The 14,409-nt window shown below is 35.5% G+C and overlaps 1 protein-coding gene across 2 annotated transcripts in view; it reads left to right on the plus strand.

Annotated features, from left to right (window-relative positions):
• The window catches only part of LOC120632621 (hemicentin-2-like), a 96,723-nt gene that overhangs the window by 77,710 nt on the left and 4,604 nt on the right, over window positions 1-14,409 (plus strand). For both annotated transcript variants that reach the window (XM_039902564.1, XM_039902565.1), the window contains exon 3: window positions 10,414-10,624. In XM_039902564.1, coding sequence (XP_039758498.1) covers window positions 10,414-10,624 — 211 coding nt within the window. The remainder of the gene's footprint in view (window positions 1-10,413; window positions 10,625-14,409) is intronic.

Consider the following 14,409-nt stretch of genomic DNA (forward strand, 5'->3'; position numbering starts at 1 on the left):
TAACTCCCCTCGCTCGTCCCGACGTGACTCCTGTGTGTTATCCCTTTAAAATCCTGTCCCTTGAAAGGAAATTGTTACAAAGGGGAAAACATTTCGTAATGAAGGATGCTCTTTTATTTGTGAATTACATTCAGAATCGACAGACTGGAAGGAATGCGAGGAAGTGAGAATTTTGAAAAAGTTACAAATGTAGTGAATCATAAACTTTCGTGTTTGAAAACTTTTTTGAGATTTTTATGTTGCTTCTATTTAAGGGTACTGCGTTAAAAACTTTTGAGTTTTCGTATTTTTGCCCTTCCTTGTGGGTAAAAAGGCGTATTTGAGTTTGCACTAGAAGTTGTACTTAGGCTTAATTCATAAATTTTTTTGAATTTGAATTTTGATTACTGCGCTGCCATGGTTTATTATAAGCACGACTAAGTGCTAAAGATGGTACGATGGCGAAAAGTAATATTGTAAATGCTTCGAGTTCAAACTACTGACCAAGACGTGCCGCTAAGGGATTTAGTGTTCCGGTGGTAGGCTTCCTAACAGGATAGCCTGCTATTAACTTAGACTGCTTCATCACTGACCACCAGGTGGGAGAACCAGGAAGTTCTAACTTGTAGTGAAATAAAAAAAAAAGTTTGAAGTTATACTTTTTTTATCGCGTCAGGGAAAAATGGTGATAGTAAATTTTTACGATGCGCGCGCACACCGTCACAAAAAACCGACACCTTTTTTCTACTGTTAGTGTCGTTTTTGCTACAAACGTAGAATAAGACGGAAGATGAAATTTTAGAAAAGATTTTTTTCTTGTTACGTCAAAGAAGTATAACTTCTAACGCGCGTACATAAGTACACACACGTTTTTTTTTTCACCGAGAATGTTTTTTGTTTATTTTCACACATATACCCAACACATCAATTAACACTATTACACACTTACACCTACTACACATATACATGTTTAGGTGTGAATGAGTATGAGTTAAGTCATTAGGATCATTATTTATTTTGAAAAGGGAAATCCCTATTTTCCGAGATACAATTCCCACTAGCTTAGAAGACAAGGACACAAATAAATAAATTTTACTAAAATTTCCCTTATTATTTTCGAATAATGAAACTTAAAACTATCGTTTGAATTTAGACAAAAACCTTAGATACCAGTGACACTAAATAAATTAAACTCCACCTATTTTACTCAAAGGAGCCCTTTTTTTATTTATTTTTATTTATTTATATGAAAGTTTTAAAACAATACTTAAAGATAGCATCAGAAACCACCCAGGTTTGTAATATTTGCTAACAGAAAATTAAGTCTAGGTACGTTAACTACAGAACATTATTACCAGTTTGACATGTTGCGTATAAAAATGATCATAAGTGATTTAAATAGAAGGGTTTCAGTTTTTTCTTAATATTACGAGAATTAACATCGTCTCGTACATCAGTGGGTAATTCATTAATAAGCGATATCGATCACTCAGCTCATTCAGCTTTCAACTTAGAAGGAAAGGGGCTTGTAAAAGAGACATAAATAGAGATGAATAATGATGAGAAAATGTATTTCTAATCGAAAATATCTTATTTCACCGAAATACGAGTTGCAAGGAGAGAGACGGTTCAATAAAACACTCTATGGCATTCGCATATGGCACAAATCATAATTATACAGTTTAATTTCACGGCACTCGCAGCATCACTGCAATCGCTGCGCTTGGCTGCTCCAGGTTTAATTGCAAGCTGCCCCTATATTGTTTCGCTCTGACGCCCGCCGACTTGCGATGTGGAAGGAAATGGCTATAGGGCGGGGAAAACTCACCGTCACTTTTTTAAGGGTTCCGTACCTTACTCATTCTAAAGTCAACATCTGCTGAGACCACCTCGGTGTCGGCGCGAAACGTGCGTGGAGAATATTTATTTAAGATCTGTTTATTGTGAGTATACATTTTGAAGAAATTATAAATTACACTGTACAGATTCTACTAGCAAATTAAGCTTAGTTTAAAAAGCTTTCATTGGTTCCATATCTTATAATAAATCAAGGTATTTTTTTTTTAAAGGATTTAATAACTTCATAATCACCATTATATCAACCCATTACCGACCTATTACAAGGCACGGGTCTATCCCTATCACATATCTATCCTTCCAAGGTGAGAAGGGGTTAAGGCCGTAGTCCTCCATACCGGCCTATGCTGGTTGGAGGACTCCACACATCTTTGACAACATCATGGATGCAAAAACACATGCTCTCAGGCTTGGTTCCTCACGATGTTTTCCTTCTACGTAGGAGCAAGTGATGTTTCAATTGTTTAAAACGCATATAAATTAGAAAAGTTAGGCGTGCTGGGATTCGAACTCCGCCCTCCGAAAGTGAAGTTGTAGTCCTACCGATTGGGTTATCACCGCTTCTAGCTTACTTACTGATGAAAAAAGAATTATTAAAAAGTTGAAGCGAACCTTATTATGTTTAAAAAAGCTGATAAAAAGATAACATAATTTTCGGATCAATATGATGTTATGGCTCATTAAACCGGCTAACACTGATCATGCCTTTTGACCAGAACCCAGTGATAGTGCTTGGCGGCAGAAATAAGATCGGCGATATTCCGGACGAGCTCTGTCACAAAGATCTCTACAACTACTGAAATATATCAACGTAGTAGTTTATTTTTGTACGTATTTTATGTTTCTATGAAAATATTATTCGAAAAAATATAAAATCGCACTAGCAGCTCTCCGCGACTTCATTTATGTGACTTAGTTAATTTGTCCCATGCTAACTTTCATTTACGACCACCCAAAATAAACGTGTACATTATTGGTAACTACAGACTCTGCAGTTCGCTAAGGTGTCATTTTATCATATTTTAAAGTACAATGACAAATCTCTGAATGCTACTTGTTAAGTACCTACGTATAATAAATATTTTAAATGTATTTTTTTTGATTTGTCAAATAAAACAATGGGAATTGGCCGAGGTCCATCAACGGTAAAACGATGGAATGTGTGTTATAGAGCCAGGTAATCTTGTCTCTCACATTCCGGTTGAGTTATTGTAGGGGGGCGTGAAGCAATTGCGTGTAATCGTGAGTGATTACAAACAATTACTTACTTCCTGGATAGATAGCGTTTTGAATTCACGATTGAGTCTTAAGTGTACCTATATTAAAGTCGTCCTAAAAACAATAATTCTAAATTCCAATTCACACACTATTGTAAACTGAATTAATTATGATATACTAAGTAGGATTTTGACAACCTGGAGAGAGTCCAACGCTTTTTAAGCACATTACTCTGCGACAACGAAGCATGTCTACCATTTTCTTGTCTTAAGGCTATAAGGTTCAACGAGATAATGGGCAGTGATAAGTACCTCTTTGCGCGAAATTGACATATTCTGCACGGCTAACGTGCAGAATATGTCAATTTCAAAACTCAAGACTTATTTGCGTATATAAAATACAATGATTGGTTATTTTATTCTACATACGCAAAGAAAAAAAAAATGTATTCTATATATAAAATATAAAAATTTCTTCTATATTCCACACCAAAGTGATCTTCGGCACCCTCTACGCACGTTTTGCTCCGAATTCGGAGCATCCTCAGGAGATGTTGACTTTACGATGAATAATTGTTAGTTATAAATACAGATTCTCCTATTTTTCGCAAAGTATAGCAAATTAAGCTTAATTTTCAGTATAAATCATGAAATGTCGCAAAGTAACGCCTGCTTCTATCCAATATAGTAGGTTAAGTTGCATATTATTAAAAATTGCTCTGATATTGTTCCACTTTAACGCTCTCAAAGCTCGACCACAAAAGGAAACTACGACCTGAGCCCTCAGCAAGAGGAAAATTTTATTTCAAAGTAACATTCACAATAAGTCAGACTGGGAATAACGTCCGCTGAAAATGCGTGGTACTGACGTTTGTATGTTAAGTTCAGGAATATGAGAAGTTTCATTTCGTTATTCATATTGTAGAAAATTGTTTTTCTTAAACAGAGATTAATGCCCGTTTTTATCAAACTACGCCTCGCCTAAATTGAATACCTAATATTTAGGCGATATCTATACAAAAAATTACTTTTCAATGCGTAACTAAGTGAAAACGTCTGTTGAACAGTTGATGTATGCCTAGGAATATCCTTTATGCGTTGCCTGTTTGGCCTTGTTCGTCGTTGGTGAAAACGGGCGTAAGTGTTATATTATGGTCACTATCTTTTTGTTTATTTATTTGCATTATATTATTCGTCTGCACACACAAATGATCCAGACACATAACATACATAAAGGTTTGATCTGTAAGCCTAGTTTAGATATATACATCGTGTTCAGTTTATTAATGTTGGGTTTGTTAGTTAATATACATTAAAAAATTATCTATATGTTTTTCTTAAATTGTCAATGAAATTATATTTTATAGTTAATCTTTCATTTTTCGCTGTCCTCCCTGTATACTCTTTATCATACCAACATAACAACAGCCATATACATAAAAATTACATCGACCTCAAATACTATAAAAAACTTTTTAAACTAGAATAAGTTCAAATAAAAAGATAATGCAATCGTAGCATCAGCAGTAGGACTTATAAAATATTTTTTTAGCAAATTGTCAGCAATTTTTATTGTTTAGATATAAAGTGGTACTTAGTAACAAGAACTTCCTAACTGGAGCTGCTTTCTTGATTAATAATTTAATATATAAATCCCATCAACCCTTATTGGAGAAGCGTGGTGGTTTATGCTCTAAGCCCTATGTACAGATGCAAACAAACGTTATAATACTAAATGGCTATGAATTAAGCCATTTAATTTCATACACATTATTTATATGATCAGATAAATATAGAATTGGCCCGCCGAACAATCCATACGCAACTCTCAAAGCTAAACAAAATTTCAAATTATAGAAACGTAAAACATTGTTAAAAGACAGCACTATTTTTAGACCTACCAATTAAGCTTAGTTAGGTATGAAAACAACAGAATTGGCACCATTCTTTTATAAAATTGACAAGCCAAAGTATCATCAAAGTGTTAGCGTAGTGTCGTATATACTGAGAAGAAAGTTCAAGAAGCATTTGACCTCCACTTTTAAGTTCCAGCCTCGCAGCTAAAAACTCGTTAGTTTTTAGTCTAATAATTAATAATGAATTGGTGATATTGGATAGAAGCAGGCGTAACTTTGCGGAAATCCAAGATATATTATCAAAATTAAGCTTAATTTGCTATACTCCGCGAAAAGCAGGAGTATCTGTGTGGTGTAATTTATAATTTCTTCAATACTTATACTCCACACCAAACAGATCTATATGGAGTATAAGGATTGAAGAAATTATAAATTACACCACACAGATACTACCACTATCAGCCCACTACAGGCTACTGTTCTCCTCTCAGAATGAGAAGGGTTTAGGCCCTAGACTACCACGCTGGCCAAGTGCGGATTGGTAGACTTCATACACCCTTGCGAACGTTATGGAGAACTCTCAGGCATGCAAGTTTCCTTCACCGTTTAAAACAAGTGATATTAAAATTGCTGGAATTAAAAACGCACATAACTCCGAAAAGTTACTGGTGCGTAGCGAACTCGATCTCCACGAAAGGAAAGCCGAAGCCTTACCCACTAGGCTATCACCAATTCATATTATCAAAATTAAGCTTAATTTGCTATACTCCGCGAAAAGCAGGAGAATCTGTGTGGTGTAATTTATAATTTCTTCAATACTTATACTCCACACCAAACAGATCTATATGGAGTATAAGGATTGAAGAAATTATAAAATACACCATACAGATTCTCCTGCCTTTCGCGGAGTATAGCAAATTAAGCTTAATTTTAATAATAATATAATTTAATTAATTTTGTGATGTGGATAAATAATAATTAAACTTTTGATTACTTGATATTTTATAAAATTTGATTGAAATGATTAGCATTCTTAAAACAGTGCTACTTTTTCATTAATTTGTTGAATACTTCGTACATTATATTCGATACGCAACGTTCATGACATTATGTCGGTAGGTATTTCGATACGGGTGCATTAGCGATACACTTCATTCTTGTTCACTCAGACAGTGGAAAGAAAGATGAGCCGTTAGTAATATTTAATCTCACCATAAACACTATACTATATTATATGGTATAGATAGTATGTTTTGTTCAAAACTTACGTTCATTATCATCATTGGCGGCCGACTGGCGCAGTGTGCAGCGACCCTGCTTTCTGATTCCATGGCCGTGGGTTCGATTCCCACAACTGGAACATGTTTGTGTGATGAACATGTATGTTTTTCAGTGTCTGGGTGTTTATCTGTATATTATAAGTATTTATATATATTATTCATAATAATATTTATCAGACATCTTAGTACCCATAACACAAGCTACGCTTACTTTGGGGCTAGATGGCGATGTGTGTATTGTCGTAGTACATTTATTTATTTATTATCATCACACCAACCCATTACCGGCCCACAACTGGGCACGGGCCAACAATGATTGGTCGTAGTCCACCACGCTGGCCCAGTGCGTATTGGTGGACTTCACGCACCTTTGAGAACATTATGGAGATCTCTCAGGTATGCGGGTTTTCACACGATGTTTACCTTCATCGTTGAAGCAAGTGATATTTTTATTTCTTAAAACGCACATTTAGACAAGTTCGTTACTCAAACGATACCAACCCTATGTCAATACAATTACTTGTGTCTTAGAGTCGTTCTGCCTATTTAGTTCAACTAGGTATCTTTGTAGGAATTTAATAGTAAACTTACATTAAAATCCCCGTTTCGTTTCACAATAGTTGGGGAATAAACAGGAAAACTAGAGAAATACCTAGGCACCGTACAAAACCAGTGTTATTTTAAGTCCCTTGTTCAAATGATGCAACTTTAAACCTCATTTCCTTTTAACCCTCTGCTTCAAGAGGTGCTCACTAGTAAAGAGTACTTTAGGAATCGTGCTATGTAATATCAAAGTTGGAAGTATAAAAGCAATTATATAACACTAGCCTATAGTCTCGAAATAAAAATATAATATATGGTCTAAGGTGGTAGCGGGCTACGTGTTTTGGAGTATGGTGGTCATACCTCTAATCGGTTTCTGCGCGACTGTCTGTAGGGTAACCAACCACGGCTAAAGCCTCCGACCAGAGAGAATTCAAATATAAAATCCTTAATTGCCCCTCCGGGAAGTAAACCTGGGATCTCCTAATTAAATTCGCAGTGCTCACTGTGGCGCCAGACCAGGACTGTAAGCATTCAAAACACTATTTCAGCTGCCTTGTGCGATCAAATTACATATCTTCATCCGCTTACCTACTAAAAGTAGATTTAAAAACCTTTTTGCGCGTGCGACTTCGTATTATATTATTGTAAAGCATTAAATAGAATAGAAACATTTAATATAAAATATTATTTATAAATATAACCTAAAATAAACTATTTAAAACTAAATAAAATCTAAAACGTCCTCGAAACCACCGCAGCGAGGCACAATTCCTAAGATACTGGCAGCATTGCCCCTTTGTTCGTTCGTTCCAAACTAAGCATTAAATTATAAAAAAGTAATATTTTTTTTTTCTTAAGTCTCTTTTTAAAATTGGTATTGTTTATTTTAAGATCGTTACTTTCCATCATCATTATGCCTGCCTGATATGATATATGGGCACATGTCTCCTCTCTCATAGGAGAGAAGAATAGAGCTTCAATCCTTCACACAGTACCGATGCGGGCTTAGCGATTATTGCAAAATGTTAATTAAAATTACTATTTCTTAATTCTGTGCGATTACCTACTACGACAATATCAGTGAAGGAAACCAAATACAAAATAACATTGATCAGAACCCGGAATCAAACACAAGATCTGGTAATCCGTATTTAAACATACGCACTTGTACTTCTACATCAAATTAAATATAACAATACATATAGGTACTGTGATATTTAACGCCAAATTTAAGCATCGAAACTACGAGCACAGGTTTACAGCACTTGTCTATCCGCCATATTGAATTGCTGAATTTATAATGACCTTATAAATATGGACGATGTAGCGCCTATTTTAAGATAACTAAAGAGTTCACTGTATTCGCGATGCCATTCAATGTTTACAACCACAACGTGTTATATTGAACTTGATAATTGAATATAACAAGTTATGGTAGTCATAAATAAAAGAAAAAAAAAATTAGTTGACGTTTATGTAGACGATAATATGAAAAAATTCGCACATCACCCCGACGCACTGTAATTATTAAAAACAACTAAGTATAGACGTAACACACCATGTCGGAGGAGAAAAAGAAGGATCACAAATAAAAGTATTAGGTCTCAGATGACGTCACATACCTAATTAATTCCTGCGTAGATACAATTACAATGAAATAGACAAGTAGGCCACTTGCTAGCACTTTCCTCCGCTCAAGCCCTAAGTTTTTTATTTTTCTTTTTGACGACCTCTCTGGTGCAGTGGGAGATCCCTGACAGGGATCTATTATTTTCAAAGAAGTTCTCTGGTACTAATATCTTAAGTTAGGTTAGGTTAGATGTAAAGATATTTCGCAGTACCAAAAAAGCGTTCCGGTGGCCCAGCCACCAGGCGATTGGTATGAACACCGTGGGGTTTTAGTCGGTACGAGTCCGACATAAACACCAGAGCAGAGGCACTCCCTGGCGCGGTGGTATCCATGAGGATTTCCCCCATGAAAAAAAATCATCAATCTACCCTTGTGAGAACATTAATATTCATGCTGCCGCCTGCCGGCCTTGGGTAATTAATAGTGGCCTTTTCAAGACTTTTAGCCGTATTCAGTAATTACGATACCTATAAATACATTTCCAAATCCGCTTTTTTAAATTTCACCTTTTTCATTTCAGTCACCCCGTGTGAGAATAGGCTTAGACGGATAGTAAACAAACAATAAAAGCCTTATAAATTACGAATGTTCATTGTAATTGGGCGAGCAATAAAACGCTAGAACGCAATTAAACCACTCGTTTTGGCAAAACATGTAATCTAAATGGCCGAAGATTTATTTTTATGATCCCTAAATTCCCTTTGAATGTATTGTTTTGGCCTTGTCGTTGTGCTATTTATCTTCTCTGGGTTAAATTTTGATAACCTACCTGTCTCATATTGCATTATAAGTTAGGTATAGACCAGCCCCTTGACGTTATCACACATTTTTTTTTATTCACGTTTCTGATACGTACCGCTAAGATGTGGAACGCCCTCCCGGCAACTGTGTTTCCTGCCACGTATAATTTGATTACCTTTAGAGTGAATAGTCTTTTTTCTAGGCAAGCGTGCTCTAACCTAGACCTCATCATTGCTTTTGGGCATGATTGTCGTCAAGCGCTGGCCTCTTTAATAAAAAACAAAAACATAATAATAACCCAGTTAGCCTAGTACACCATATACCAGTTACCCTAGCACACCATCTGAGACGACTAAGGTTCTGTGGCAGCTCACTGGCAGCCAAGATGCAGAAAGTGGTGTTGCTTGACTCGGCTAGGATAGTACGCCGATTTCTTAGCCTGTCGCCCTGACCCCCGGCCGTCTGGTCTCCCCTGCCGGGGTGTAATCCTCCGACCGGTGCAAATATGTATATATGCAATTATATTTAAGTGTATGAATCTCTATGTATCTAGGTAAGTATATTTATGTTGTTTTGGCTGCACTGTATATATTTATTTTGTATACGAGCGTGAGAGTAAGTCTTGATGTAATAATGTAGTAATAAATATTTTAATTAACCACAATATATTTCAACATACAAATACAGAGAAACGCAATAAAAAATGCAATAATTAAGGAGTATTTTTCATCGTTGCTGTCAAAGGGTCACCTACTCAGCTCTGTGCTATAGAACCATGGCAGTAAGTACCTGCCGAGGAATACTGCAAAACTGATTTTCAGTAGGGACCAAGGTCACGGATTTTCACGGACGGGCAGCGATATGGTCTGACGTCCGTGTTTGTATACTCTATGGGTCATACACTACGTCCTTATAACCTAGCAATAATAATAAGTCAGAAATAGCATGCTGATAAAATTACTGGGAAAACTTGGCGCGCGAAAATGTATTCCCGTGTGACTAAACTATTCTCCGGAGACGCGTGATTGAGTACTCACGAACACTAACACATCTGGATCGTTGTAGGTACATACAAAAATATCTCAATAGCTCAAGAAGGTTTGAGTTGCTAATCATGTTTTTTAAAAGCGTATTCTGAATAAATTGTTAATTCTATAAATGCATTTCGTGCGAGAGATAATAATGCATATATGAATTTTAGCATCAGTGGCCGAAAGTCTTGATTGATAAATCAGTCAGGTTGTGTTAGCCTAAGACAATTAAATATTGGTAATCGTAACTAACGAATATTTATATCTTGTCTTTAGGTATCCTGGATTCGCAAACGTGACCTCCACATACTGACAGTGGGTGTTCACACGTATAGCAGCGACGCGCGGTTCGCGGCACTTCACACTGACGGCTCGGACGAATGGACTCTGCGGGTGGCACACGCTCAACCACGCGACTCCGGTGGCTATGAATGCCAAGTGTCCACTGAGCCTAAGATCAGTTTATCGTTCTGGCTTACAGTTGTTGGTAAGTTCTGAAGTTTATTATCTTGCACAAAGGAAAATTATAATATTACCTGTCATACATTCATAGACTAACTATACTTTACTCTAATCTAATTGAATTTACTACAGTCACAAACCTGATACATGAATCGGTTATTTATAATAGAATCATACTTTGTGTTTGATATTTAAAAAAGACACTTTGTTTTAAGCTTTACCCGAACGAGGTGTCATAAATACAAATGTAACACGGTTGTGTGCATGAAAAGGAATTGACGTCTTCATCTTAAAGGAATTCAAAGAACCAACCAAAGTCAAAGTCTAAGTCAAATATTTCTTTATTCAAATAGGCACATTGATGGCGCTTTTGATGCGTACTTTAAATAAAATATATGCGAATATGAGCAATAGCGTGCTTAGTAAAAACTAAACTGTAGGCTTTTTATAACTCTAACAATGCTTACCCTTAGATTTATTCATGACACGTACTGGAGATGTTTTCCAGAATCAGCAGATTTTATAGAATCTGCCCGTTTAGAGCATACCCTGTGTCTTACCATTTATGCACGCCACTGCATATGTGATGATGGCGATAACTTCGTTCGTAAACTTAAAATCAAAGCTGCGAGGGTTCAAAACTCGCCCCTATATTTGCTACATTGAAGTTTGGCGGTATTGAATGTTTATAACCACGTTTAACTAGTAAATAAACGGAACCGTTGTCTCAACCTATTCTTAGAGACATGGCAGTAAACCAAATCAAATATTTTCTATTACTAAACCAGAAACACCTACTAACTAATATCCATAGTCAAACATGATTTATTAGACCAAATGAGCAGGTCATTACTAAATAAATGAAATATTTAACATAGGAAACATTAATTAGTCATGCTTCACTCGGCGGCGGCGGAAAAGCGGCAGTTCAAACGAATTTTCGTTGTAGTCTTAGGCGTCGAAAGAAAATCAAAATCCTAAAGTTAAGATGATGAAGCTGAATATTTTTAGCAAAATTATAAATGCTACAAATTCCTTTTTCAAATAGGCTGTAAGTTATGTCCATTGTACAAAAATGCTTAGAATAATTTTAATGTAAAAAGTAAGAAAAAAACTCTTGAAGAATTAAAAACTTTGAGACATTGAGATTACTAACGCCATAGTAAAATAGTTTATTACTTATCAATATTTTAAATTATTAATGCGAAAGTGTAATTGTTTGTTTGTTTGTCCTTCCTACAAGCACTAACTATGCAACCAATCAACTTTATATAGAGTTAGTCGAAAAGATGGATACCATATGCTTATTTTTATACCAGGAAAACAAATGATTTCCACGGGGTTTGTAAAACGCAGAACTTGGGCAACTGCCAGTCTTAAATAAACCAATATAACAAGTCATAAAATAGTGCCAGCCTTTGACCGATAAGCTTGAAAAGGTGTGATTATTTTTAAGAAAGTTATATGTAAATATATTTTTAAAATGTAAATTCAGATATGACGTAACTACTTGACTATTCATAACAAGTTCATTCGTAAGGATGTCATTACAAAATTTTTACTTTAATGACACAGTATTTCGAACGCACCGTAGGTGAAATTCATTTCCCAATTCCAAACGTAACAGCCACCTCCTAGTTTCCTGTTCGTATTCAGTGTGTTCCGCTCGTAGCATAAATTAAAATGCATAGTTGTTATATCAAAGTACACTATTCAAATAAAATTCATAATAGGTTTGTATGAATAAAAACATTTTTTACCCTTTTCACGGTCTTAAAATTCTTATTACAGGTGTTGTTAACATTTTTACATGTTTTGGAGTACAAATAAGGAGTATTTGTAAATAAATAAAAAATCTACAGCGTAGGTGTTAAGCCTCATGTGCCTGTTATTACACCTGCAACTACGCTATTTAGACCGGAATAGAGCAATGCTGCTTTTCAGCATAAAAAATCATGGCGGTAGTCCAGATGAGCTCTGTCACAAAAAGGTTCATCAAAAGTGCCACCTATACTTGAATAAAGATATTTTCGACTTTGACTTTGACCGAGGTTTACAACTACTGAAATATATCAATGTAATATTATATAGTTATGCTGCCAAGCAGCATTTGGTGGTAGAAATAAACATGGCGGTAGATTAAAGATTTAACGAAGATTTTCGTGGTTAATCAACATTTCTTAAGTATAGTTTGTCGTGGTGTGTCGTTATATTAGTTGGTCGTGGTTGCAGCTGGGTTGCTGACACATCCATGCAACTGGGTCGAAATATCGACAAATCCAAAATATGATCGTGGTTTGTACCCGTTGAATCATACTACAAATGGCTGTAGTAATTCCGGACGAGCTCTATCACAACAAGTGTGTTATAATATATAGTTATACTATATATGTCAAAAGTGTTTATAGATAATAAAATACATATAGGTACGGTAATTTTATATAAAACACGCCTGTCTAATATCTTGGATGATAAGCTTATGAAGATGTAATAAGGTCCATGTTAAGACTTACGAGCAAGTGTGATGAAATGTTCGCATTTCCATGCTGAAGGTATTACTTATAAACATGATAATGTTTGATTAGTCAAACTCAAAAAACTATGCTTAACAAAGAAGAGTTTTGAGTTTGACTCTGATAACTTTTAAAGTAGCAACCAGTCTTACAATTAATTACTTTAATTACCGTCCGTTTATAAGTACCGTCCTAAGTGTCTAGCGATTAAACTACAGCTACTTGTAAAAGCAAAGAAGGTAATAATAAATAGCAAGGCTTTCTCAAAAACGGGTCTAATCTCCTTACATGTGTTCCAGTCTCCAACTTGCAAACACAGCTTAAGAACTAAGCTGCGTCGGAAACTTTTAGCTTTCTTAATCATAGGCTTTAGTCGAGGCCGTAAGCGGATACCTTTGTGGGAAATGTACAAGCAAGCTGTTCACCGTTTCAGTGACAAGATAAAGAGATTTTGTTTACTCCTCAAGAACATACTTTCCTACTATATCCGTAAAAGACAAAAGAAAACCTTGTATTATTTTTTAACCTTTATTACTAACACAAAGGTTACTCTTTTTGTTCTTTATACGATATTAATTTAACTCTAATGACTCGGTAAATATCCCATTACTGAATAAAGGTATCGATCCTTATTTTCGAGAGAGGTGTCAGTATTTCAGTCGTTATATAACATATCCTAACTACGATACGTGAAAATCTTAAGTAATAACATCAAGTGATATTCAACATCCATACAATCAGACAAGAAAGTAATAAAAACCACTGCCATTGTCTGTATTCGTCTCAACCAATCCATCCATCTACAAGAGAAAAGAGACCTAGACCCAGCAGTTGACTGACTGACTCTAAGTTCTGTAGGCGTTTTCATGCTCTATGGTAGCTTCTCTACGAGCATTTATTTATAGACAGTAGTGCGGTATATCGTTTTGTGCGGTATCGCAATTCCAGTACTTTGCACTCCAAAACCATTTGTCCTTCAAGCTTTATTCTACACCAATTGAAACTTTAGGTTTGGAGTTTGCGGAGTACCTTCGAACAGAGCTCTTTTTATTGCCCGCTTAGTGACTATGAGATTTTATTCTTAACCCAAACTTTAAGTGTTCTAGACACTTATAGGACATCAAAATTACAGGAGATTACACCGAAAGTCATCTCCTGTAATTTTAATGGTAAGAGCTTATTTTAAACAATATTTTTTTACTCTTTTAGATATTCAGAAGAACACTTAAAGCCTTAGTTAGCCTTTTTATTAAGGTATTTTTTACCTCTTTTCTATGTTTTTTCCTTTTACGCCATT

This window comes from Pararge aegeria, chromosome 20, assembly GCF_905163445.1.
Source record: "Pararge aegeria chromosome 20, ilParAegt1.1, whole genome shotgun sequence".
Taxonomy (NCBI): Eukaryota; Metazoa; Arthropoda; class Insecta; order Lepidoptera; family Nymphalidae; genus Pararge; species Pararge aegeria.